Below are 25,388 nucleotides of genomic sequence, written 5' to 3' on the forward strand. Positions count from 1 at the left end.
CCTTTGACTGACCAGACAGTACTACATTGTAGCCTTCTCTTTGGTTACGGTTCATTTTCCCTTTGCTTACTGAATAGTCTGGCCTAATTATAAAGGTTTGCACCAAATATTTGAGAAACTATTCATTAATGTGCTTTATGTATGTGTAATGCATATGTATAATACAAATATTCTGAAACACCTACATTCCCTCTCTCACATACATTCACAAAAAATTCTCTCTCTCCTCTCCCTCTCTCTCTCTCTCCTCTCCTCTCTCTCTCTCTCTCTCCTCTCTCTCTCTCTCTCTCTCTCTCTCCTCTCTCTCTCTCTCTTCATCAAACATACACACACACAGTGACACTCACTCACATACATGCATACAAATACATACCAGTACACATACATATACAGTACATAAATGTGTGTATATATATATATATATATATACATATATATATATGTATATATATGATATGTATATATATATATATATGTATATATATATAAATGTATATATATATATATAAACATATATATACATATATTTGTTTATATATATAATTATGTATATATACATATATTTGTTTAAATGTATATATATATATATATATATATATATATATATATATATATATATATATATATATATATATATATATATATATATATTATATATATATATTTTTATATATTGTATATATACTGTATATGTATTTGTTTATATAATTTATGTATATATATATATGTGTGTGTGTATTATATATATATATATATATATATATATATATATATATATATATATATATATATATATATATATATATACACATGAATATTTTATGAAATCCTCTGTTCTTTTTATGTTAGTTTAAGAGTCCTTGATACGATGCTACGTCTATCAAAATCGCACACAAAAACACTTGCACACACGCACATTTCCTTTTCTCACTGGGCTAATTTTCTCTGTTGGAGCCCTTGGGCTTTTAGCATCCTGCTTTTTCAACTAGGGCTGTAGCTTAGCTAATAATAATAGTAATAATGATATCAAAATATTAGCTACGTATTACTCAAACCAGCAAATAGAATTAATCAATCGTTAGGATAAACTAAAGTTAATTCCACTCCTTATGACATCCCAAAGACGTATTCTTAATGAAAATAATGATTTGGTAATATATTTGGTAATATTATTTCATAATATTAATATATTATGAGGCAACTTTTAAACGACTGCCTCTATATATTCTAAAGAAAATATATCTCCCTTAAAAACAAGAAAATCTTCAGCTACATCGCCAGTAGCTAGAAATTAGAATAATGGTTAGTTTATCGTACATCAACGTAGAATTAAACTCAGAACTCCCTCATCATGGCGGTACATTTCAGTCCTCTGATCGGACTGTAACTTCCTCAGCTGTGAGTGGTTGTTGCCTTTAATAGCTTCACAGACACATATCTAACATCGTAATCAAAATAGTCAGTTGTTCCTTCGAATGGTTTCAATTATACTTGAAATGTGACAAAATACAAATTGCAGTCATGTACTGTATTTTATTCACTGTAAAAGGTCAATAAAAACAATAGTATTGATTTGAATAATGAATATTTTCCACGTGTTACTCAATACCTCACTCAAACCAGCAAACAGAATTAATCAGTCAGTTAGACAAGCCTAAAAGTTCATCTTACTCCTTGTGACGTCAGAAAGACGTATTTTTTAAAGTAAATAATTATTTGATAATTAGAATGTATCCCTCTGATAAATTGTTATTAAAACATCTTATGAGGACTGTCTGTATACATTTTGAAGAAAATATATCTGTAATTTCCTTAAAAACGAAAAATATTCAGTTCCGTTCCCTGATAGCTAGAGCGTTTAAAAGCAATATTATGAAAATTTTGGCAAATTTCTCAAACGGCAACTCATAAATCTGCGGAACTCTCTTTGGGCGGGATATTCCAGTCCTCTGATTGGCTGTATCTTCTCCGCTGTGATTGGTTGTTACCATTGTTTACAAATTCACACATACGCCTCTAACATCGTAGCCAAAACTCGGTTGATCAATGCCTTCAAAAATTACGTATTTAATTAGTTTACACATTTGAACAAGATCTATTATATATTGAATTGTCAAATTAATAATATGATGAGCTTGTTTTCATAAAAATTTTAATATTTAATTGTTAATTTATTTAAAATAAGTATAAGTATTTTACCCTTACCGAATTGAATTCATTCATAAAATACGAGATTGCATGACGTCACCTACAAACACCAATCATGGCAGAGTACGAATCAGCCAATGAGACGCCAGATATTTCCCGCTAAACAGATGCAGAAGGTAAGAGGGTTCCTCTGTCTTATGGATTGCTGTTGGGATTCGAATTAAATGCACTCTTTCATCCTCTTTGTTATATTACCAACTGATTTTGATTTTTTCCATAAAATCTTTAGTTTTTTAAGTCTTAATATATCTGAAATATGTACTGAATTTATTCATGAATACGATTTCATTACGTCACATACAACCACCAATCACAACAGAGGTTGAATCAGCCAATGAGATAACAGATATTTCCCGCTAAAATGTGTAACGGAGAGGGTCCTTCTCAATTATGGGCTAATGTTGGCGAACGAATCAACTCCATTTTATTACTACATTTGTTTTGAGTTTGTGTCCATAATTGTTATAATTTTTTAAGACGCAATTTATCGGAAATATGTATATATTGTTGGTATTTTAAACCTTACCACGACATATTTCTTTATAAAGATAATGCTTTGGTAATAATTATTCCTGAAATAAAATGTTATAAAAATATTCTATTAGGGACTGTTTCTATACATTTTGAAAAAATATAACTAACTAATTCACATAAAAATAGAAAATCTTCAGTTCCGTCCGCATTAGGTAGAGCGTTTAAATAAGATTTTATGACAATTTGGGTATGTTTTTCAAACAGTAACTCATAAATTTACGGAACGCTCTCGCAGTGGTAAATTAAAGTCTTCTGATTGGCTACGACTTCCTCAGCCATGATTGGCGGTTACCTTCGCTTACTACAGCTTCACAGACAAACACACGAACATCTAACATCGTAGCCAGAACACAGGCAAGTATTCCTTCGAATATTGACGTATTTGTATATTTTATACCCATTAATGTGTCCAATTGTCTATCTGTTAAAAATTAAATGGCATTTTCTGCTTATTTCTATAGATAATGTAATTTTTTCATACATAATTTATTTACGATAAGTATAGGTTTTTCACCACTACCCAGCGAGATTCATTCACAAAATAAAAATACGTGACGTCACATACACCCACCAATCAGAGCTGAGAAAGAATCAGCCAATGAAACGCCAGATATTTCCCGCTAAAAATGCATAGCGTGAGAGGGATCCTCTGGGCTATGAGTTGCTGTTGGCTAACGAGTTAGATTCACGCGATGAATTTCGTTTAAACGCTCTAGCTAAGTTTATTTTTTTCTTTTTAATACATATAATTATTCATTAATTGGTATTTTAAGTAGCCTGAGAATACCTTTTTTATTACTTATATATTTTAGATATCATTCAGAGGTTTGTTTATCAATTATTATAGACTTTCCCTTCAGTAATCACATTTTTCTTTTAGGAATGAGAAAGGCATTTTTGTGTAATTTTTATTATTATCATTATATCATAGTCATAATAATTTTTAATATTTTTTGAGATAAGGTTGAAAATTTTTAGTTCATATTTATTGATTTTATAACGAAAATCAGAAGCCCCAAAAGAATAAATACACAATAAACAGCAATGTATAGGTTATGTATATTCCTGAATTTCCTTTTCTATATTTTTGTTTTGTTTCAAACGTTATTAAAATGATGGCTAAAATACAGAATACAGGAGTGGTTTTATCCGTAGAAAAAGTTTCACATTCAGAATTTCATTTGGCCATGGGTGAAACTTTCCTGTATTCTTATGTTTCTTTTATAATATAAACTGGAATACTTGAACTGTTAAGAAACCAAAAAAACAGCATCAGCAAAGCTAATTGATGAACAAACCTACATGTAAAATGTTCAGTCTTCAACTCTCAAATTCTTAACCTAACCAAGCCTAGTGAAGTGCATGTCTCTTCAACAAACTATTGGTTGACAAACAGGTTGTGAATTAATTTCCTGATTCTAGATAAATTTATAGGTGTAGGCCTACTTGGTGATCAGGGTCAAAAACTTTTTTTGAGAACTTCCAACCAGACTAGGATACTGTATTATCATGTAGGTTAAGTCACCTAACATTAAAAGAAAAAAGTTTGAGTATCACAAATGTATGCATTTGAGATATTTAGCCTAGTGTTGGGGTCTGTGAGGCTGTTCAGAGCCAGGGTGACCATACATGTCGTATATAATGGGATTGTCCCATATTTATGACATTTGTCCCTTGTCCCTTGTCGACCCTCCCTGGGACACCATTTGTCCCGTATTTTAAATATTTGAAAAGAATACAGTATAGGCTACAAGGGAAATTTTAGTTGAAATAAATATAGAGCGGAAGAAATATTTTCTTTATACCAGATATGCAAAAAAGGAAAGAAATGATATAAAAGAAAACTAAAAACGTAAGTATATCGCATGATCACTAGAGACGCCGTTGCAAAGGCTATACCTCGTTCCTAAAGAGGAACCTAAACCTGGTGGGCTGCGTTTTAAAATCCAGCCAATTTATGCGGTGTTTCTGAATTTATTTTACGGAAGACATGGGCCTTTTAATACATGCTAAAATATATAATTTTAATCTAATATATTTCATATATTATCAATATTAATCAACACACCAAAATCTTCTATTTTTTCTACATCTCGTTAAAGAAACATTACTTTGTAAATACTATCGTTGATTGTGTTCATTCTTGAAAACGTAAACAAACTAGTAAAACGTGTTTCTTTTAATATCAAACGTTTAATACACGAGTGTTGAGGAATTCGCATCAAACGTCGACGTTTTCTTCTAATCGCAATATTTAAGGACCTTGGAATCTCTCTTGATACGTTTGGTAAGAATCATATTCTTAGAAGCCTAAACGAGACGAGGCTACTATCATAAATTATCTGTTTGTCATTTTACCTGTCAATCACTAAGTCATTTCGAGTAGGATTGCACAATAATAATGGGTTTTTACTTTATAATTGTCCTTTGGGGTGTACGTATGATAGCGGCCACCTGTATGTATCATTATGGGTAACTTAGAATACGGTAGTGTAAGGGGGTCGCAGAGGGGCGTTATTCCCCCCCCCCCCCCATTAGGTAAGTAGGTAAGGACACAGGTTGTAGGTTAGTACGTCTTAAAACTACTAGAAAATGGGAAGAAAATTCACATTTTCTATGTAAGAAGGAGGAACTGGCCACTTATATACAAAGGCTGCAGTGGGTGTATGTATGATAGCAGCCACCTGTATGTATCATTATGGATAACTTTGAATACGCTAGTGTTAGGGGTCCGCAGAGGGGCGTTAGCTCCCCTGTTAGGTAAGTAGGTAAGGACACGGTTTGTAGGTTGGGGGGGGGGAAGTTTAGGTTAGTTGATGTCCATTTTTAATGAACGCGTGAGGAACTGGCCGCTGGTATACAAAGGCTTCATCTATTGCCATGCCATGAATACCTTCCTCATTTTCTTCCCTAAACAGTCCTTGATTTCTCGCTTCAGGGTTCCTTTAAATCTCCAATTAACGACAGCATCTATTTTTTTTTTTTGGAGCCCTTGTATATAAGTGGCCAGTTTCTCCTTCTTACATGGAAAATGTGAATTTTCTTCCCATTTTCTAGTAGGTGGCTGCTATCATACATACACCCCCAACCATTACCTGGCCCTCCCTGGTGCTAATTTTGGTGGAGTAGGAGCTTGGGTGTTGATCATATGTATATATGGTCAGTATCTAGGCCATTGTCACTGTCTCTTGCCTCTGCCATTCATGAGCAATCTTTAAACCTTTTAAAGCCTACAACCAATCTCAATGATACTACAGGGTGGTCAAGCCAGTGTGGAGCACTCCCTGTAGATAATAATGAGGAAACAAAATGGAGAGTAATAAAAGATTGAATATATTAAACGGTAAAATCATTCAAGATTTACTACATTAAAGCAAGGGGTGCAAAATATTATTGGACTCATTAGAGATGATAGAAAAAGTGAAACCAGTTGTAATCTGCATCACTGAGACACACTTGAAGGATGAAAAAAAAAAAAGCTGAATATAGACGGGTATAATATGTTTAATAATAATAGAAAATTAAATGGTGGAGGATAGTTGATTGCAGTCTCAGTGGGTTAAAATTCATAATGGAAATACAAAAGCTAAAATAGGAGTAATTTCTTCACCACATGAAAATAAAGCGAAAGCAGATTAATTGGAAAATATGAATAGACCATTATAAGATTTACTGATAGCAAACAACAGATAAAGAAGTTGTAATGTGCGACTTTAATTGCAAAGAGGGAAATATAATAAAAAAAACAAAGAAGGATATTTTGCAAAATCAGGTAAAAGGACAAAAGAGGCAGTTTATGTATGATAAAGCAACCATAGTGTAAGGGGAGTCACGGGAACATAGCCCTCCGTTAGGTATGTAGGTAAGGACATAAATTAGGTTAGGTGGGGAAGTTTGAGTTATGTGGTGTTCTCGTCATTACTGTTATTATTACTAGCTAAGCAACAACCCTAGTTGGAAAAGCAGGATGCTATAAGCCTAAGGGCTCCAATAGGGAAAATAGATCAGTGAGGAAAGGAAACAAGGAAAAATTTAATATTCTTAGAGCAATAACAAGGTTTTGCAGACAAACGGACAATTTTTGTTGTACGCCTTACAAACGACTAGAAAATGAGAAGAAAATTCACATTTTTCATGTAAAGAGGAGGAACTGGCCGCTTATATACAAAGGCTCCAATGGTTGATTGCTTGATTGATTTAAAGTTTTCTGACATCCTGACATATAAGGCCATTGACGCCGAACCAGGTAATAGCGGCTGCTGGTGACTTGGTAGGAAGACCTTTAGGCTCCCCAAACTCCTCATCCTTAGCTCGCAATGATGGTGAGGTTGCATATGCCACTAAAAACTATCTAGCTTTGTTTTTCTCCTGTTAGGTTGTCTAAGCAATTTTCTCGTTCTTCTTTATAGCTCTGACACTCTCCTTTACCATTTTTATTTCCTCATCTTTTGCTTTGATTCTACTTTTTTTTGCTGTCAGTAGCGTATTTAACATTTCTAGGTGAATGTACAGTAGTTCATTGGGAGAGGTGTAAACTTTATTACTTGTCAGATCAATTTTCGTTATGGAGAAAGTGTTTTTTTTTTTTTTTTTTTTTTTTTAGCTTAATCGGAAATATGATACAAAAATGTGAAGCTAAGTTTATGATTTACAACATATGATTTAGTGTTACCTTGCCAGGAGTGAAGCTGGTTGGAAAGCAGACAGTCCTAGGGTAAGCAAAGGATATGACAGTCGCACCCCCACGGTAGGTAAGTGGGTAAGGATAGGGCTTTTAGGTTAGGTGGGGAACCTTGGGTAAGGTGGTGTTCTTGTTTGTTTCCCCTTTTTAAAATGTTGTTTTTTAGTCTTAACTTCTGAAATTTTACACCCAGTCTGTCTCAACCAAATACTAAGGCTCCCCCCTATTTACACGTCAGAAACCTTAAGATCAGAATTATTAACAAATAAGTGCTTTGTTTGTTATTTAATATTATGCTTCTTTAGGTGAAGGAAAAAATTGTATAACAGTTCAAGCTCAAGTATTTCCAGTGAGGCAGAGATGACAAAGGACAAAAGTTTTACTGGCAAAGAATTTTTTTTTTTAAGACTGTCGCTTTCTATTTAGTAGAATAAATGAAAGTTTTATTGACAATGAATTCCTATTTTTGAACTGATGCATTCTATTTAGTAGTATTAGTACCTGTACTATCTATTCCTTAATTCGATCAAGTAAAAATGTATAGGCAATTTGAATTAAGAGTAACAAAGTACCAGTCTGTATCGAAGTATCTCGAGAGTTTTTTGTAAATGTAGGTATTATAACTGAGTAGTATATTTTTTTACTGGCTATACAAGGCACAGTCTAGATGTTATGATCATTATCATAACTTCTTAAAATTACGTCTGCAAAAGTCTGCATCATGCCAGAGTATTGTTGTGGGTTTTGTTCCCGAGAAGTTAGAGCCAGCTTGCCATAACTTCTGCCATTTAAATTTTGCAGTCGTAAATAATTCGGATTTTAATGTTTCTGATGTGTAAATTGATGCTGTTTTCTCATGTAAATAAATTATATAAAGTCTTTGTACACCGAGTATTTATATATAGAAAAAAGGAAAAAGAATAATAAAAATAGAATTGCTGCAGACTGAGTTGTCTTGAGGTGGGCCAAGTTCTCTAGGATTCGTACTGTCATGCATATATCATAGGCTGTCATGCTGTTGATTTGAATGATATTCAAGGGCATACTGCAACTGAACAACTGTTATTTTATATGAATTTGTTATAGCATTGAATATAGCAGTAAAAACTGTAGGTCTAAACTATCATATAGCCTACCCAAGCAAACTCAAGATGCTAAATCCTAACCTGCTTAGCGGTCAGCCCAGGGCCTCCCTAACAATATCTGGCCCAACGTGCCCAAATTAATAAAAATGAAGTACGTAGACTATTAGATAGTGTATGTGGGTTCTTTGGTATTACTTAAACTAGTTGCTGGTCAAAGATTCTATAAAGAATGATAGGTAATGTGTCCTAGGTCAGTTTAGGTATGAAAGTGTTGGACTAAGCCTACTGTGGGTAAATCTTTACCTGTCTGCTGTCATTAGCAAATATTGAAAAATAAGTTCCTCTTCAGCCAACCCCATGCTGCTGTGTTCCCACTCCTTGTACATCTTGGTATTGCTGGATGACTCGAGTGAATGTATACCAAACCTCCTGTGATGAGTAAAGACACAGAATCATTGGTTGGGTTAGGAAGGAAAGTTAGAGTTTGCTATTTATTAATTACCAGTGTAAGGGTAGTTTTTACTTGGTAATATTAAACAAAAATCTTCAAATATTTACTATGAATTATTTATTGCTCACCAACACTAAAAATGTCATGAAACAAAGGTTTTCAAAGAGAACTGAGGACTGAGATAGTTTAAAGTTCTGTACAGTAATATTTTTTGGAATAAAATAGATTTTTATCTGTCTTTGTAAGGACACTGAACTTATGGTCAGGTTAGTTTGGGGTATGTACTGTACATTGTCTTGTAATGTGCATCCTGTGAATTTGCAAAGATCATAAATACATTGAATGGATGGGTCTTGGCATATTTTCAGCCTACAAACCTATCTAAATGTCAGTATGGAAACTGTTCTATTTGAATATTGATTCCTGAAAAAAAAAATACTTCAAAGCTATTGCAGCCCACGCAGGTTATCGATTAAAACATTTTCTCCATGACAGTTTTTGTATTTATGAGTGGTTTGACAAATATTGGTCAGGCAACCATTGTAACATATCCAAAGCTAGTTATTCTCTTTCATGTAGCATTACTATGTGTGCTGTACTGCTTGCAAGGCCCGAGCACTCTTGTAATTAGGCTGGGCCTACCTCAATAATATTGGCTAATGCTAAATGTTTCTATATAAATGTTATGGGAGTTTTTCATTAAATTTTAAACTATGAAATACTGTACCTGAAAGCAAGTCAAAATTTGAAGCAAAATTCCATCCCAACAACTGTGACAAATATTGAACTGGGTCTAAATTGGAAAGGTTACACAGAATTTGAGTGTAATGTAACATAAGAATACAAATTGACATGAAAATTGTGTAGATTTATACTTTCGTACAGTTAATTATAAACATGGCTCAATATGCGATTTTAGGAGTACTGTATTTTAGTTTTGTATGATGTTGATTGATATCCACCTTTATTGGATATATATAGGTTTTGAAGGGAGGGTATATGTCCCTTAGGTCACAATAACCTCAAACTATGAAAATATATCTGAATAATCATCTTTTTCAAGGGTTACACCAACACTTCACATTCCTTAATCCAATCAACACAGGATATCTAGTTCTTCTGTATTGTTAAGCCCATAACCTATCCCTTTAGTCTAAAGAAAGAAAAAAAGAATAAATTGCTGGGTCTATCCCTAGGGCGTGGGTCATCAATTGACACTTATGTATGTTCTGGGCTTTTTGAGTCCCTTGTGGGTTTAGTTTTGATGCTTGCTATTGAAAAGGGATTTTGACGAAGGAAAAATCTATTTCTGGGGAGAGACCTGTGACGCCCGGTGAAAGTCCTTTTCTAATATAGATAGAAATACAGGCATGAACTTAGTTTAAAATTACTGGGTTTTAATATTCAAATGCTTAGCCAGAGATTGGTAAAGAAATTTTATATTTATGCTTGGTTGTCTTAATCTACTGCTTCCCATCTCCTCATAAGCATTCAACATTCTGAATGTGAATTCAGTATTCCTGTTATCTGCCAAGATAAACTCCGAAGAATGATTTATAGTTTGATGGGTATACCCATGCAAGGCAGATCCTATAAGTTCCCAATGAACAAAATATACATTTGATCTTAGGTAATGGGCATTAGTGTTTTTTTTGTCTGAAATCAACATTGATCTCCACAAGAGGAACAACAAATCAACATACGAACACTTTCAATGCCCCCAAATACGGTAACCAAACTTGAATTTGATCTTTGCACCCCTATATAGTAATGTTTGATTATTAAAGTGTCAAATCTCAACCTCAGTGCCAGGACTGCTATATCAGTCATCCATCACCTCAACAAAACTTTCTTCATCTACAAAGGTTGAATGAGAAAAATTTATACAGTATTGAACTTTTATCATTTATTGGGTCCTATCATAATTTATGACATGATTGAAGAAATCAGTCTTTTATGGTGTGAGAATAAAATTCTAAATGGTTCTTTGACTTGGGAACTGTTGGAGTCTTGTAGCGACCTCCATACATGATGGTCTTCCCTTCAAGTACTGTACGGTCACCATCGCAGTTACCACACTTCTGAGGTTTTGGCAACTGACTGTGTACGTACAATAACTGTATAGATACAAAGTTATTCTCAAGATATCATTTAACTGCCCTGTAATAGGTTATTTGTTCATATACAAAAGCTGAATAAATCTTTGACCTATTAGAATTGGAATCTGTTAAGGGCAAGCTCAAAATGGCCATTGAATTCAAAGTAAGGTAGATGAATTAAGGTATCCATGATATAGTTACAGAGGAATTAAAATCCATGGTCTCTCTCTCTCTCTCTCTCTCTCTCTCTCTCTCTCTCTCTCTCTCTCTCTCTCTCTCTCTCTCTCTCTCTCTCTCTCTCAAGAAAATTTTATTAATTTTTCAAAGATTTTCTCTACGGATATTAGCATTTATTTTGTACGAATTATATTTACTGCTGTACTTTCATTCTTACATAAATTTAAATTTTTAGTGTTATTAACTATTACTGTACTGTATAAAGACTGACTTTATTTTGAAAATAACCTCCCAAACAAAAGTTCAAAACCTTATTAATTGCTCTGATTGATACAATCCAATTTTAGAGGCCATGAACTAACGAAAGATAGGAACCACCGATTAAGGAACTAAAGCTTTAATAATTTTATGCTTCCCATTATTTTTGTGTAACTGTTGTAAGACTGATCCGTATTGGTAAATTGGATACTAGTCCTTGCAGCTACCTGATATTCATGTTGTAATATAGTTAAGCTTATCCAGTATAAAAAATTGCTTGATTTTATAATGGTAAAATTTGAAATTTTCAGGATGAATTATCAAGATGGCTACAGGACGTGATTCCCGTCGTATCCAAGGCCCTGAAAAGTCTATCTCGTACACAGTATTCCAACAGAAGGAAAAGAAGCCTTTCCTAGGTGCAGATGGCATGCGTATAGATGGACGATCAGCCATAGATCCTCGAAAACTTTGTAGGTTTTGCAGATATTTTAAATTTTCTGGTTTCTATGTACAATACTTTATACTGTACTGATTTTATTAGATTAAAGACTACTGTATATAGATGCCCCTTCTCTGTGTGATTTTAGAAAGAATAAGTATAGTATATATACACTGCAGCCAGCCTGTAACATTCATGTGGATTAGCTAACATAGGTACAGTACTGTACTAGCAAATTTTAAAAGTATGCAAATATGTTGCCTCCAAGACCCAACCTTTGTATAGCTTAGCCTTGACCAAAAAAAGCATAAAACCTTTAGCATTACTCATTACAAAACTCCAATCACAGGAAAGCATTCTCAGTAGTATCTGGTCTCCTTTAGCCACTCTCCTTTGTTACTCTACAGTATGATGGAAAACTGTCCTGTTTTTGCTCTTATATAACTGACAGCACTTTATTATATTTACCTTTTTCTGTTTAGGTTTGGTCTTATATTAGTATTGTATAACAATAATTGCTTGAAGAGATCTTTTCGGAGGAGAGCTAAATTACTAATTTTGAGGAGATTTCAGTAATACAAGTGAATTTTCAAACATATAATATTAGCATTCGTGTATTTTCAATTAAGGCAAATTCATAGATGCTTTCTTCTAAATACCCAAAAAAAATATTGCTCAGGAATTTCCTGTAAATAATTAAATATGTGATTGCTATAAGGTGGTTTTAATTATTGTTCTTGTTTGAGGAACTACCTTTTTAGTAAAGGAATTCCTGAGTAAGGGGACTAGTACTATCAGAGTACCTCATTCAGTGCACTGGGTATTAACTAGGGTGTTTGCAGCATCACTCCGGACCCTAAATGCACTCGCTTTTTAGCCTTATGCTTTACCCCCATTCCAGATTTTTTCTTTCTCATATTCAACCTCACAACTTTTACTTCATGATACTACAGCAGGATTTTCCCCCAGTTGCACCAGTGCTGTGTGGCCTTTTCAACCCCAATGCTGACCCAAAGGCCTTAATTTATACTGTAAATCCGTTAATATAGTAGGAACCTCGCCAGTTTGGCCGCTGGCTAGTACAGATGTACTGCCAGCTCCTCCTCAAACTTTTCATTTTCTTTATTGTGGATTGCAAAATGGAAGTGAATAAGCAAGCGATTAATTCTTGCCATGGGATGTGTGCTATCGTCTCCATGTGTCAAGTACAGGTCATGGTAGGAGTATGCCCTGAAGGGAAAGAAGAAAGCTAAGCCATCACCGGTGTTTGTCTTGGCAATGCCCAAGAGGATACAGAAGGAATCTTGTGCTGCTTCGATTGCCTCATTGAGTGCGTCTGCTGCTACTGCCCCTGTGCATTTTCCCCTAATTTTGTCTCTGAGGAGTATGCATCAGGAGCAAAGAGGCCTCGAATCATCTTTTGTGGGTTTTTCAGGTTTTGGTTGTGTGTGGAGTAACCCCAGTGTTTGTCACACCCCTTAGGAAGTTAGGAGCTCTTCACCTGTCCGTGCAAACCGTTGATGACCAGTTTGATCTAAGGAAGCTTGGGCTTCCTCAGGTCTTTCAGGTTGGCCCACCCTGACTTTGATGAGCGAGCTGCTAACTAAGGCTACCTCTTCCCCGGTTAACCCAGTGCCATTGTCCCCCTCGTTAATGCCAGTGGTGAAAGGCTTGGTGGTGCCTCCAGTGACAGGGACCCTGTTGGTTCCCACCCCTAGCCCAAGAGGACTGTGAAGGCTTGTAGAGTGACACCTGTGCTGGTGAAATTGGTGCTGGCATTTGCTGGCATTAGGTGGTGCCAAGCCCAGGTTTGGGTGTAAATCAGCCTTATGGCAGTAAGAGCATTTTGCTGCAGTGCCCAATTTTATCCCATTTCCTGACAGGTACCAGTGTGTTCCTCCTCTTCCCTTGTCACCATCACCTTGTGTCTAGGGTACCAGGGCCTGTAAATTGTGCTCCGTCTGTGTCTGTGCCTTTTGTGGCAGGAGTGAGGCGCTGTGAGTGTGCCTTCCCTTTCCTCCGTGACAGTGTATCCCAGTGTTATGGCTCCAGTTGGACAAACCTTGGTGGTTGGCTCCCCCCCAGGAGGAGCGTCATTGTCGTAAGTTTCGCAGACCTCGACTTCTCTGCTTGCAAAGCCTGGAGTGAGAGCCAGGAAGGAGAGAAAGCATGCATACTGTTTTTCCTCCTACTCCACTTAATCCTCCAACTCCATTTCTGTTTCTTCTAAGAAGAAGAGGAATAGGTCAAAGAGGTCGAGGAAGGCCGGCCATAGTTGTTAAAGAGGGAGTCGTTGCCCTGCACCAAGCAGCATGTGTCCATACACTTTATGCTCCTCTTTTGATCCTCCATCAACCTTTCTTCCAGGATGGTGGACTCCTGCTGGCCGAGTCTTCTTGGCCACGTTTCATCACGGAAGAAACTCTTTCCTTAAGGCCGTTGTCACCAGAGATCTATTCATTGGTCCTTCAACGATCACTAGTCATTTGACAGGGATCTCCTGTTCTGGTTCGACAGGAAATTCTGGCTTATCTTTCCTGGTGGCTGAATGAGGAAAACCTCACCAGGGTGGGGAGTCCCACTCAACTCTGCCTCCAGACATGCAACTGTTCTCAAATGCTTTGAAGGAGGGGTGGGGCGCTTGGCTAAACAACTTGGTCGTCTCTTGTATCTAGTCATGAGAAGAAATGCATCTGCACTTGAACTTTCTTAAAATGCAAGCAGCCTTTCTAGCACTGCAAGCAAGCCAAAAATGTTTGAGAAGGCACTCGGCAGTGTAAATGAGCAACACCACCACCATAGTGGCCTATATCGCCAAGCAATGGGAGACAGTCTTATGCCCTCAATGTGAACTGATGAAGCTGATGACAGTCTGGTTGGTGTTCCACACTGTAAGAGTACTGTAGTCAGCTAGGTAAATTGTTGGAAGAGGAATGAACTAGTACACACACAAATACACACACACAGTTGCGAGGGGCAGGTTGGAGGGTTGGAGTGGTCCCCATATTTTTGCGTAGTGGAGAGGCTTCTTGCTTTATTTGGTTCTCTGGGGATTAACACGTTTACCACATGGCTAAATGGGAAGCTCCCTGTATTATTCTCCCAAGGTCCAGGCCTATGGGCCATGTTCGAAGATGTCTTCCAGCACCCATTGAATAACAAGGACATGTATGCCTTTCCTCCGTTTAGCATGATTCGGCTGTTAGTCAAGTGGGTGTAGATTATGCGAGGACTTGGATGAGCCTGGTGGCTCCAAGATTGTTCCATGCCGACTGGTATCCTGATCTGTTAGCCCCTCTAGTTGAGATTCCGACATAACTACTCCAATTGTCAACACACCTCTGTCAGCTACACCTTCAAAGGTACTACCAGGTCAAAGGCTACTGACTGAAGGGTATAGACCTCTCCTCTTTTTGAGTGCCTTTGTTTCTGTTTAAACATGAATCTGCAGGCCTTCACAAGGGCCATGCCACAGTAGCAAGGTGACTACATCTAGGGATAAGGGTCCTTCAGAACCTGGATGACATCTATTACTGGGCTAGTGATAGAAGAGCTTTTGAGATCCCCTAAATTGCTTCTGTGTCTACTCAACAGCTTGTTAGTCTTATTAATCTAGAGAAGTTAGTATGTACCTAGCCCAGTAAATTCTCTATTTGAGGATGATGATAGTGTCGGTTCCTTTCGAGATGTGCCTTGTGAGAACCATGGCCTCCTTGGAAAAGTTGATTTCACTACCAAGACAGAAGATGAAACTTTAGTTCATCTTAGCTGTCATTGGGACAGAGGACATTAGTGATAACCTGGAGAGGAGATGGGAAGAGACTACCTTGGGATTGTGAAATTAAAAAGAGAAACAGATAAGCATAAAGAGATGAAAGATGCATGTAGTCTTCAGGACTCTTTGAGTGTATGAAGTTGAGTAGTAGGGAAATTTGTACTTCTTCATTTGGACAACACCATTGCTTGATCCTACGTCAGGAAATGGAGGGCTGGCTGAGTCACAGAGCCTATTTGTGTTGGCGAAAGGTGATTTTCGGACAGAAGTGAGACCACCCAACTATTCAGCTTTGTTCCAGCAAAACAGAACATTGTGGTGTACCAGCTGAGTCAAAGAAGTTTGATAATAACAGTGGAGGGGTCCTTTCATTCCCGAGTGTGTAGGACTGAGCAAGAAATTGGACATTTACTGCTCTCCAGTTAAAAACTCCCTGGGCAGTGGATAAAATGCTAAAGGAAGGGTCAAATCTGGACAAGTATAGGTTTCCTCCATACTCCATGATCCATCAAGTGGTTAAATTTCTAAGTGCCTATAATGAAAGGATAACACTCTAGTCTGACATTGGTCTCAGAGGGAGTAGTTCTTAGATTTGTGGTTTCTTCTAGTAAACAAACTGATCACCCTTCCAAGAAAACTTTTATCTCCTGACAACTGCATTGCCACTTGTTAAACAAAAACCTCCTTATGTCTTCAAGAGAAAATCCTCAAGCATGCACTACATCACTACAAGTTGTGCAGATCCAGGTGTATTTCATCCTCCTGTGTCTCGGATATGATATGAAGATTTTGGTCCCACTCATTTAGGTGTTTGTGTTCTTGCTGGCCTCTGTTCTTCTACTTGATGAATTGGATTTGGCTAACACTTCCATGCTTCAGGACATAATCAGGTCCTTCATCATTGAGACACCCAGTCTATAAAGAAAAACCTTGGTGGAATGTGGACGTGGTTCTATAGGTCCTGAGGAGCTCGTCCCCACCGAGCATTTGGATTCGGTAAATCTGAGGAATTTGGCATTCAAAACCTTATTCATATTGGCGGTAGTTTCCGCGTAGAGTATCGTGGAATAGCAGCCCTCTCAGTCATAGTGGGATCTTTGTAGGAATGAATGCTCGAGTGCATACCACCCGAGTTTGGACCCATGAGCGACTACCTCACGCAGGTCCTTCCCAGGCATGTTCAGATTCTTTTATAGAAAGGGTTATTGGTAAGGTCTCTATACAAATTTTCCTTTTCCTAATGAGGGCTTTGCTAGTTTACTCAAAGAGGACAGTGGAGCTGTAAGATTCAGTCAGGAATCTTTTTTTGTGGAGTGATGTTACCTTATAGGCTTCTTAAAAAAAACCATGTGGGCATTCCTGACATCAACAGTCATCAATTTACACAAGAACTGCGTACATTATAACTTTTATTGCTTATTTATGAATTTGTTTTATCGTGGTTTTATTTAATTGTTAATTACTTCTCTTTTAGTTTATTTCCTATTGGTTTTTCTAACTGGGCTATTTTCCCTGTTGGAGCCCTTGGGCTTATAGCATCCTGCTTTTCCAACTAGGGCTGTAGCTTAGCAAATAATAATAATAATGATAACCACCAGTAGAGAAGCAACTTATTTGAATTGCCGTATAAATTTATCATTAAATCAATCGTTAAAAAGTTACTCATTATAGAAATCTGTCCTTGTCGTGCATTACCTGTGTAGAGTAGGATCTCTCTGTAGGGGTAATTTGTGATTAGTACTTTTGATAATAATAGGAAGATATACTTATTTATTATTTGTGTATTCAGTAGTAAGTTTGGTTTTGGTACGAGCCCACTGGGATTTAGTAGTTGAGAAGAGGGCACTTAGTCTTTAGAGAGATGAAGTGCTGTAGTAGCTTCCCACAACCCAGAGGGATCTGAAACACTCCATCCTGAGATGATCTGTGCTCTTATAATCTAATTGAGAAGTACTGTACTGTAATTTGAGCATCATTGCACTCTTATTTATTTAGTATGATAGACAGCAATGAACTTTGATAAAAATCATTGAAATAAATTTTATTTTGTATCAAAATCATTTCAATATTTACTGAGTTCATTAGCATTCCCTCTCTTCTCCTTATGCATAATGGTGGACTGCAAGATCTTTCATTGAGTAGTGTTCATACAATTCAAATTAAAAGTGAATGAGAAAACGGGAAAGCTCACACTTGCAGAGTAGCTACCTTTTAGACTGTACAGTAGTCACACTTGGCTGGAGAATGCTACACAGGACAGAAATGCTTATTGGGAAAGCTGTAGATATAAAAAGATTATTTGTCGGGTTGAGGCTGTTCTCTTCAATGGTAGGACTGTAGGACAGCAGTGAAAATAGTTGTAAGTATTGAAATAATTTATTTTGGTATCCAAAAATGTTGCTGTCAATATTTATTAAAGTTTCCATATATATTTTTGGAGAAGAATAATGATAAAAGTGTTATTTGAGTGTTTCCTTCTGTATACTAGTTTCATAGTTACGGAGAATTAATGGGAAGTAGTTTTAATTTGAAGTTTGTTCCAACACAAATACTTACCTCGAACTACTTTCTTAGGAGTTACCTGTAATCTCCTCTCTACCGACCAGAGTTTTGTGTATTACAGTGAACCCTCGCTACTTCGCGGTTCGACAATCGCGGATTCACCACTTCGCGGGGTTTTCCCATAACCCATATATATATACATATCGCGGATTTTCCGGAAAATTCGAAAATACCGCGAAATCTGAAGATAACCAAATACGATATTTTGTTACCTGTAATTCCATTAATACTGTAATTATAGTAATATCTGCTCTTACTGATTGTTCATTGCATTACATATGATATATAATTCAGCACAGAAAGAAATAAAACACGAAAAGAGAATGTGATCATACGATAATTCAGTACGTAGTAAAATTAAATCGAACATGAAACGCAAATCAGATGCAGTCATACCATATTAGAATGGTGTGTACTGTAATGGATGTGCTTCTTTTCCATGAATCTTTTGTATGTATACGTACGTAGTACAGTACTGCATCCAATAATATTCTTTGTTGCAAAAATCACATTTCGAATAAGTACTGTAAGCGTACGAGAGAGAGAGAGAGAGAGAAAGAGAGAGAGAGAGAGAGAGAGAGAGGCGTAAAATAGCGTACGTACGTAAATTTTTATTATTATTGTTATTATTATTATTATTGTTGTTGTTGTTAATAAAATTATTATTGTTATTATTATTAATCATTATTATTATTATTATTACTGTACAGTATTATTATCATTATTTATTATTATTACGGTATTGTACTTAATCTACGTACGTTCAGTGTGCGCGGGACATCTTCTATGAGTAATCAACGCACCATAGTACTGTATAAGACGGGTTGTGATTGGTTCAAGCGCTGATAGATGACGAATCAAAACTCAAGTTTTGTTATCTAGCCTGTGATTGGTGTTTGGCCCGCATCTCCAACCCGCAGCATCAGAGTTCTCGCGGGACTGCATCGTTCACTTTCTCTTTCCGCGTATTGCTGAGTAGACGTTCTTAAGTTTGTGAAGTTGAATCTGTGCTGTGTGCGACTGTTTTAAGTTGAACTTTTTGTTGAACTTTCTGTTACAATGGCTCCCAAGCGTTCTGCTTCTAGTAAGGCTGGTAGTGAGCCTAAACGCCACCGAAGAATGATGACGATAGCTGAGAAGGTTACGCTTCTCGACATGTTAAAAGATGGTAGAAGTTACGCGGCCGCCGGCCGCCATTTTGGCATCAACGAATCCACCGTTCGCTACATCAGGAAGGACGAGGCGAACATTAGAAAGACTGCTGCAATCACCTTTAGCAGATCAGCGAAGCGAGTCGTTACAACGCGTAATAAAACGATCGTACGCATGGAAGGTGCTTTAGCTGTGTGGATTGCCGACTGTCGGAAGAAGAACATAGCGTTGGATACGAACACCATCCGAACAAAGGCTTTGAGCTTGTATGAGAATTTTGCGGCAAAGGAACCTCATGACGACGATGGCGACCATGCTGAAGAAGATGATGATGTAGATGATCCTCAACCAGGGACCTCCACTGATTCCCAGCGTCAGAAACAACGTTTTTCCGCCAGCAAAGGATGGTTCGCGAAGTTTCAGAAACGCTTCGCCCTGAAAAGCGTTTCCCTGCATGGGGAGTCTGCTTCCGCTGACACTGCCGCTGCTGAAACTTACGTGAACCAGACTTTCAAGAACATTATCGCTGAAGGTGGATACAAGCCGGAACAAGTGTTTAATATGGATGAAACCGGCTTGTTTTGGAAGAGAATGCCGTCGCGAACTTTCCTGTTCAAAGAGGAAGCCAAAGCCTCTGGCTTTAAGGCATTCAAGGATCGCGTTACCCTCGTGATGTGTGGCAATGCTGCTGGATTTTTGTTAAAGCCGGGGCTTATTTATAAGTCGAAAAATCCTCGCGCTTTGAAAAACAAAAATAAGAATCTCCTTCCCGTGTACTGGATGCATAATCAAAAGGCATGGATTACGAAGATGCTGACCTCCAACTGGTTCCACCAGTGTTTCATCCCGCAAGTCCATGAATATCTCTTAGAGAAGGGCTTGCCATTCAAGATCCTTCTCCTTATGGATAACGCTGGTGGACACGCAACTGACCTGTCGCGTGAGGGCGTTCAGGTTGAGTTCCTGCCACCCAACACCACGTCATTGATTCAACCAATGGACCAGGGGGTTATCAGGGCGTTCAAGGCCCTCTACACGAAGAATACCTTGGCGGACCTCGTTGCGTGTGTGGATGCTGCCCAAGATGACGAGGATGAAGACTTCAACTTGAAGGCGTACTGGCGGCAGTACACCATAGCCACGTGCCTGCAGAATATTCAAAAGGCACTTCAAGAGATGAAACCTGCAACTGTAAATGCGAGCTGGAAGAAGCTGTGGCCCGATATTGTTTACGACGACAAGGGATTTACTCCGTCGGAAATCCAACACTCTGCAATACGGAAATCTGTGCAGTTGGCTGCCATAATTGGGGGTGACGGGTTTGGCGACATGACGACTGAAGACGTCGACGAGTTGTTGGACTGCCATTCCCAGCCCCTAACTGACGCAGATCTCGAAGACCTGACGAAATCGGCAAGTGAGGAAGAGAGTGAGGGTACCCAGGAAGAGACCCAAGAAAATGTAGAAGAAACGGGCTTAACATTAGAACGGCTCGCCAAGTTCTGCAACCATATGAAGGAGGCGAAAGAAATGTTGCAAGAGTGGGACGAGGATATGGTTCGCGCGATGCAATTCTGCAACAAGGTCGATGACATCACGACTCCCTACAGGATGCTCTTGGATCGAAAAAAGAAGCAGCGGCAACAACTTCCGATCACAATGTTTTTTCAGCCTCGCAAAAAAGAGCCAGTTCCTCCTGCTAGTACGCCTTCGGAAGAAATTGAAGAAGTTGAAGAGGTGTCCCAGGAAAAGACACCTCCGTCTGAAGAGACGTAAAATACTATCATTGACTGCACAGTAGAACACATCATCAGCTTCATCATCATCATTTCTACTGTGCAGCAAATTCATCGCCATCGTCATTCAAGTTTTTCTGGAACTTCTTTCGTGGTGAGTACAGTAACAATCTTTATTTTTTACTTTAACCTGTTTTATAGTTTAGTACTGTACGTACTGTATGCATTAAGTTAAAGGGAAGGTTTTAAAAGTCTACATGTTGTAACCTATCATATTTTTTTTGTTTAAAATTTACATTTACGTACGTACAGTAAAACAATCTCTCTCTCTCTCTCTCTCTCTCTCTCTCTCTCTCTCTCTCTCTCTCTCTCTCTCTCTCTCTCTCTCTCTCTCTCTCTCTCTCTCTCTCTCTCTCTCTCTCTCAAATTGTTTTCCTGCTTTGCTACGTACAAGTACTGTATAATTTATATTTGTAAGGTAACATATTTTGTAAATGCTTTGTACTGTAAATACTGTATGTACTGTATCATTATTTATCACTATCATCATGCGTGTTAAATGCCTTGTTTGTTCTGAGCGTGGTTGTTTACTGAGCGTACACGCCGTCGTTTCAGGCGGCGTCATAAAGAAAAAGATTTCATTTGGAAGTCCTAAGAAAAATACGTAAACTAAAACATTGGTAATAAAAAAATCAACATACAGTACTGTATAATCAATATAATCGATGCAAAAACTAACCATACGTACATATATGTGTACACTAAATGAGTTTGTTTCTTCATTATGATCAGAGATGAACGTAAACAAAACATTGGTTGCCATTTTTTATCGTGCTTTTTAGGTGTTTAGGAAACACATGATATAAAATCGCCTTTAATATTTGTGCCTGTTTTAGTTTAGGGTGCTGTAGTACATGCATTAAGTGTTCTGTACATTACAGGGTGTAAAGGGTGGTTTGTTAACAGTACTACGTACAAGGGAAGGTTTTAAAAGTCCGAATATACATGTTAAATAAATAGGTAAATATGCTGTCACTACTTCGCGGATTTTCACCTATCGCGCCCGCGTCTGGAACCTATCTACCGCGATAAACGAGGGTTCACTGTATACCCTAAACCCGTTTTCTATGGAGGGCTAACCCGGGAGTAAGAGAACGTGCCCCGAGGATAGCCTTTGCGCTAGGTCGAGGTCCGCTTGGGTCGTGAGCGCCAGTAAGTTCTCTGGTCGCGACGTGATACCACGTCGCTCTCGTCTCTCTCGACCCTTTGTGTCCGCCTCGTGTGTCCCGCGTGTTTACCGCGTGGTAACTTGTGCTTATCCCTTGTGTTCCTGTGCGTTCACTACCCTTCCTTGTGCTTCCCAAGTGTATTCCTTTGATTCCCTGCGTTCCTGTGTCTTGTGTTTGTGCGTTATGGAGCAGATCCGCCGTTGTCCTGGGCCTAGAGCCGGAAAATCGTGTGGAGCGTTCCTCTCCAAACCTGAAGTGGATCCTCACTCCCTTTGCTCTTCCTGTAGGGGCAAAGTTTGCTCTCCTTCGGATACGTGCTTTGAGTGTGTTGGTTGGAGTGAAATTCAGTGGGTGCGATACGGCACGAAGAAAAAGAAATCGTCGAAACGTTCACCCAGAAAATCTAGCGTCTCTTCGCCGCTACCGTCGCCCAGTGGACGGTCCGACGGGGCTTCTGTCTCTCCTTCCCCTACCCAGAGTAGGGGACGAGGTAAGTCCGTTGTGGGGAAAGAGCTGGGCGTTCTTCCCCAGGAGTCTGGTGTGTGTGAAGTGGGAGTTGCGGGGCCTTCTCGGGCTAGTGAGGAGCCTGGTAGTGCTGTGTCAGGGAGTTCTGGAGACTCGGCCCTTGTGCTTGGGGGGCACGTTTCCTCCGATGACCCCTTATGATGTAGCAATGTTGTTCCTGTGTCTTCGCCCCCTTCGTGGGCCTGTGTTTCAGGTTCTTCGGCAAGCGGCGACACCCAGGGTAAGTTAGGCTCCGCAGTAAGTGATACCTTCGGATGGAAGCTCCCTAAAACGCCAGGTAGGTCCCCTATGCGGATGGAAGAGGGCCTGGATACCTGGTTCCCTAGTGTTGGGCGCCAACCCTCGTTCCCAACTCCTCTGACGGAGGTTCCAGAAACCTTCCTGCAACCCTCCACCTCGGGTACGCAACGAGTCGCGAAGCCCTCCGTGGCCCCCGTTTCTGCCCGCCGTGCGGTTGGTACGGTGTCGTCGGGCTCTTCGGATGGTGGGGAGTCATTCTCTTCGGGAGAAGAAGCCAGGAGGAAACATCGGCGCCGGAGGGAGCGGTCCAGGAGCAGGCGTTCCCGCTCAAGATCCCGTTCCAGGTACAGCAGGAGGCGGTCCCGCTCTCCACGGAGGAAACACAGGAGGAGTAGGTCACCCGATGGTGATTGGGTATTCGTTCCCCGTAAGTCAGAGATACAGTGTTCCCCAGACCGGCGGTCCAGGGATTTCTCGCCAAGGAGACCATCCTCCAGACGTAGTTATGACCCTCGCAGGGAGAAACGCGAGAAGGCCTCTGCAGGCAGGCGTAAGACCGCGAAGCCTCCGGTTCACCCCGCCCAGCGGGGGGAACCGTGCTTCCTTACGGGCAGCCTGGCCGAATCAGCCCAGCTGGTGCGGCCCTCGGACTTTAAGGAACGGTTCCTGCTGTCGGGTCAGCCCACGGGATCCACGTCCTCGTCCCCCAGAGAGCATGATCGGACGGTAGTCCTCGCCGGCTCGGCGATGCCAGTCCTAACCCCCGTCCCTGGTACGGAGGTCTCCGCCGGGGAAGACCAGTACCTCCGCAGGGGAGTGCCTGTTGTGCCAGAACCAAGGCGCCCGGTGGGAGTGCCCGGTGACCCGGCTCCCCGGGCCCAAGTCGAGGCTTCGGCCGACGGTAGGGAAGGTTCCCCGACAGAGGACTCGGCCTATAGAAAAGTAATAAGTCTGATCAGGAGACATCACAGGATTGAAGAACCGGTTGCTACCGATGAGGACTACTGGAGGTCCAGCCTTACCCGGTTGATGCAAGCTCCTGTCCAACAAAAAGCCTCCCTGGTACTTCTGTGGCCCGAGATCTCGTCCTGGGCCGAGAGCACGTTGATAGAGTGGTGGCAGGCAATGCCGAAGCTCTCAAGACGCAGAGCTCTTTGAAGCTGCTCCAGGGGCTCAAAACACAGAGCAGGGTCTATGTGCCAGAGGGACAACGACCAGGAGCCTGCAAAGTGGAACCTGCTCTCGACATTCTGGGACAGGGCGCCTCGGAGGACAGAGCCTCTTCAGCCCTGATTTGTTTTTCTCAATCGGAGGCTGCGATGATGGAGGAAATGTCTAAGGACCTAGTGCACGTCTCCTCTTGGTTAGACTGGTGGGCTTCCACACTAGTGGGTGTGCAAGCAACTTATGACCTGACAGACCCAGAACAGCAAAGCCTCCTGAGGGAGCTTATCATCTCTGGGGGCAAGACCCTTAAGTTCCTCGCCTACCAGTCCCTCGCCCTGTCAGCGAATTGGGTGCTTCGCAAGAGGGACACCATCCTGGCGAAGCTTTCCCGGAAGGTCCCAGACAGAGAGGCGACGGCCATGAGGAGCCTTCCTGTGTGGGGTGACTCCTTGTTCCCCTTGAAGGAGTTAGAGGAGATCATGGAGAAGGTGGCTAAGAGGAAGGAAGTAAACGCGCCCAGGCCTACGCCGGTAAGGAGGCCTCCCTACAAGAGGTCAGTCTCAGACAGTGCCGCGGCGCCTCAGGCCCCTCCTAGCCTGACGAGGAGAGAAGCCTTTTCTTCCTCTTGGGCCTCAGCGCCTCAGCCCCCCCGTAGAGGAGCCCCAGCAGCGTCGGCCTCCTTTAGGACAGGTTATTCTGCCTCCAGGAGAAGCCGTTCAGGCCGCTCCTCCAGGAGGAGATAGAGTGGGAGGCCCCCTACTCCTGCCCAAGCCTCAGGTTGGGGGATGCCTCAGACTACATTGGCAAGCATGGAAAGCTCACGGAGCAGAGCCCTGGACAGTGTCCGTACTGAAGGAGGGCTACAGGTTACCGTTCTTAGCAGAACCTCCCCCTCTAATTCCGGCCAGCCTGTCGGAGTGGTTGGTACCCAAGGACCCGTTGAAGAGGGCTGCCCTTCAAGAGGAGATGTCCACCATGTTGGAGAAGGGCGCCATGGAGGAGATCCTACACCCAGGGCCAGGTTTCTACAGCCGCCTGTTCCTGGTCGAAAAGGCGAGGGGGGGTGG

At 40.0% G+C, this 25,388-nt stretch overlaps 1 protein-coding gene and 1 long non-coding RNA gene across 3 annotated transcripts in view; one reads left to right on the top strand and one right to left on the bottom strand.

Annotated features, from left to right (window-relative positions):
- The window catches only part of LOC137658535 (uncharacterized), a 211,264-nt gene that overhangs the window by 20,227 nt on the left and 165,649 nt on the right, over positions 1-25,388 (bottom strand). The gene's annotated exons all lie outside the window — the stretch shown is intronic.
- The window catches only part of LOC137645467 (exosome complex component MTR3-like), an 82,527-nt gene continuing 62,011 nt past the window's right edge, over positions 4,873-25,388 (top strand). Inside the window, exons 1-2 of the mRNA XM_068378275.1 lie at positions 4,873-5,029; positions 11,805-11,966. Of these exons, the coding sequence (XP_068234376.1) occupies positions 11,819-11,966 (148 nt within the window). The 5' untranslated portion in view covers positions 4,873-5,029; positions 11,805-11,818. The remainder of the gene's footprint in view (positions 5,030-11,804; positions 11,967-25,388) is intronic.

Source organism: Palaemon carinicauda, chromosome 1, assembly GCF_036898095.1.
Source record: "Palaemon carinicauda isolate YSFRI2023 chromosome 1, ASM3689809v2, whole genome shotgun sequence".
NCBI lineage: Eukaryota > Metazoa > Arthropoda > Malacostraca > Decapoda > Palaemonidae > Palaemon > Palaemon carinicauda.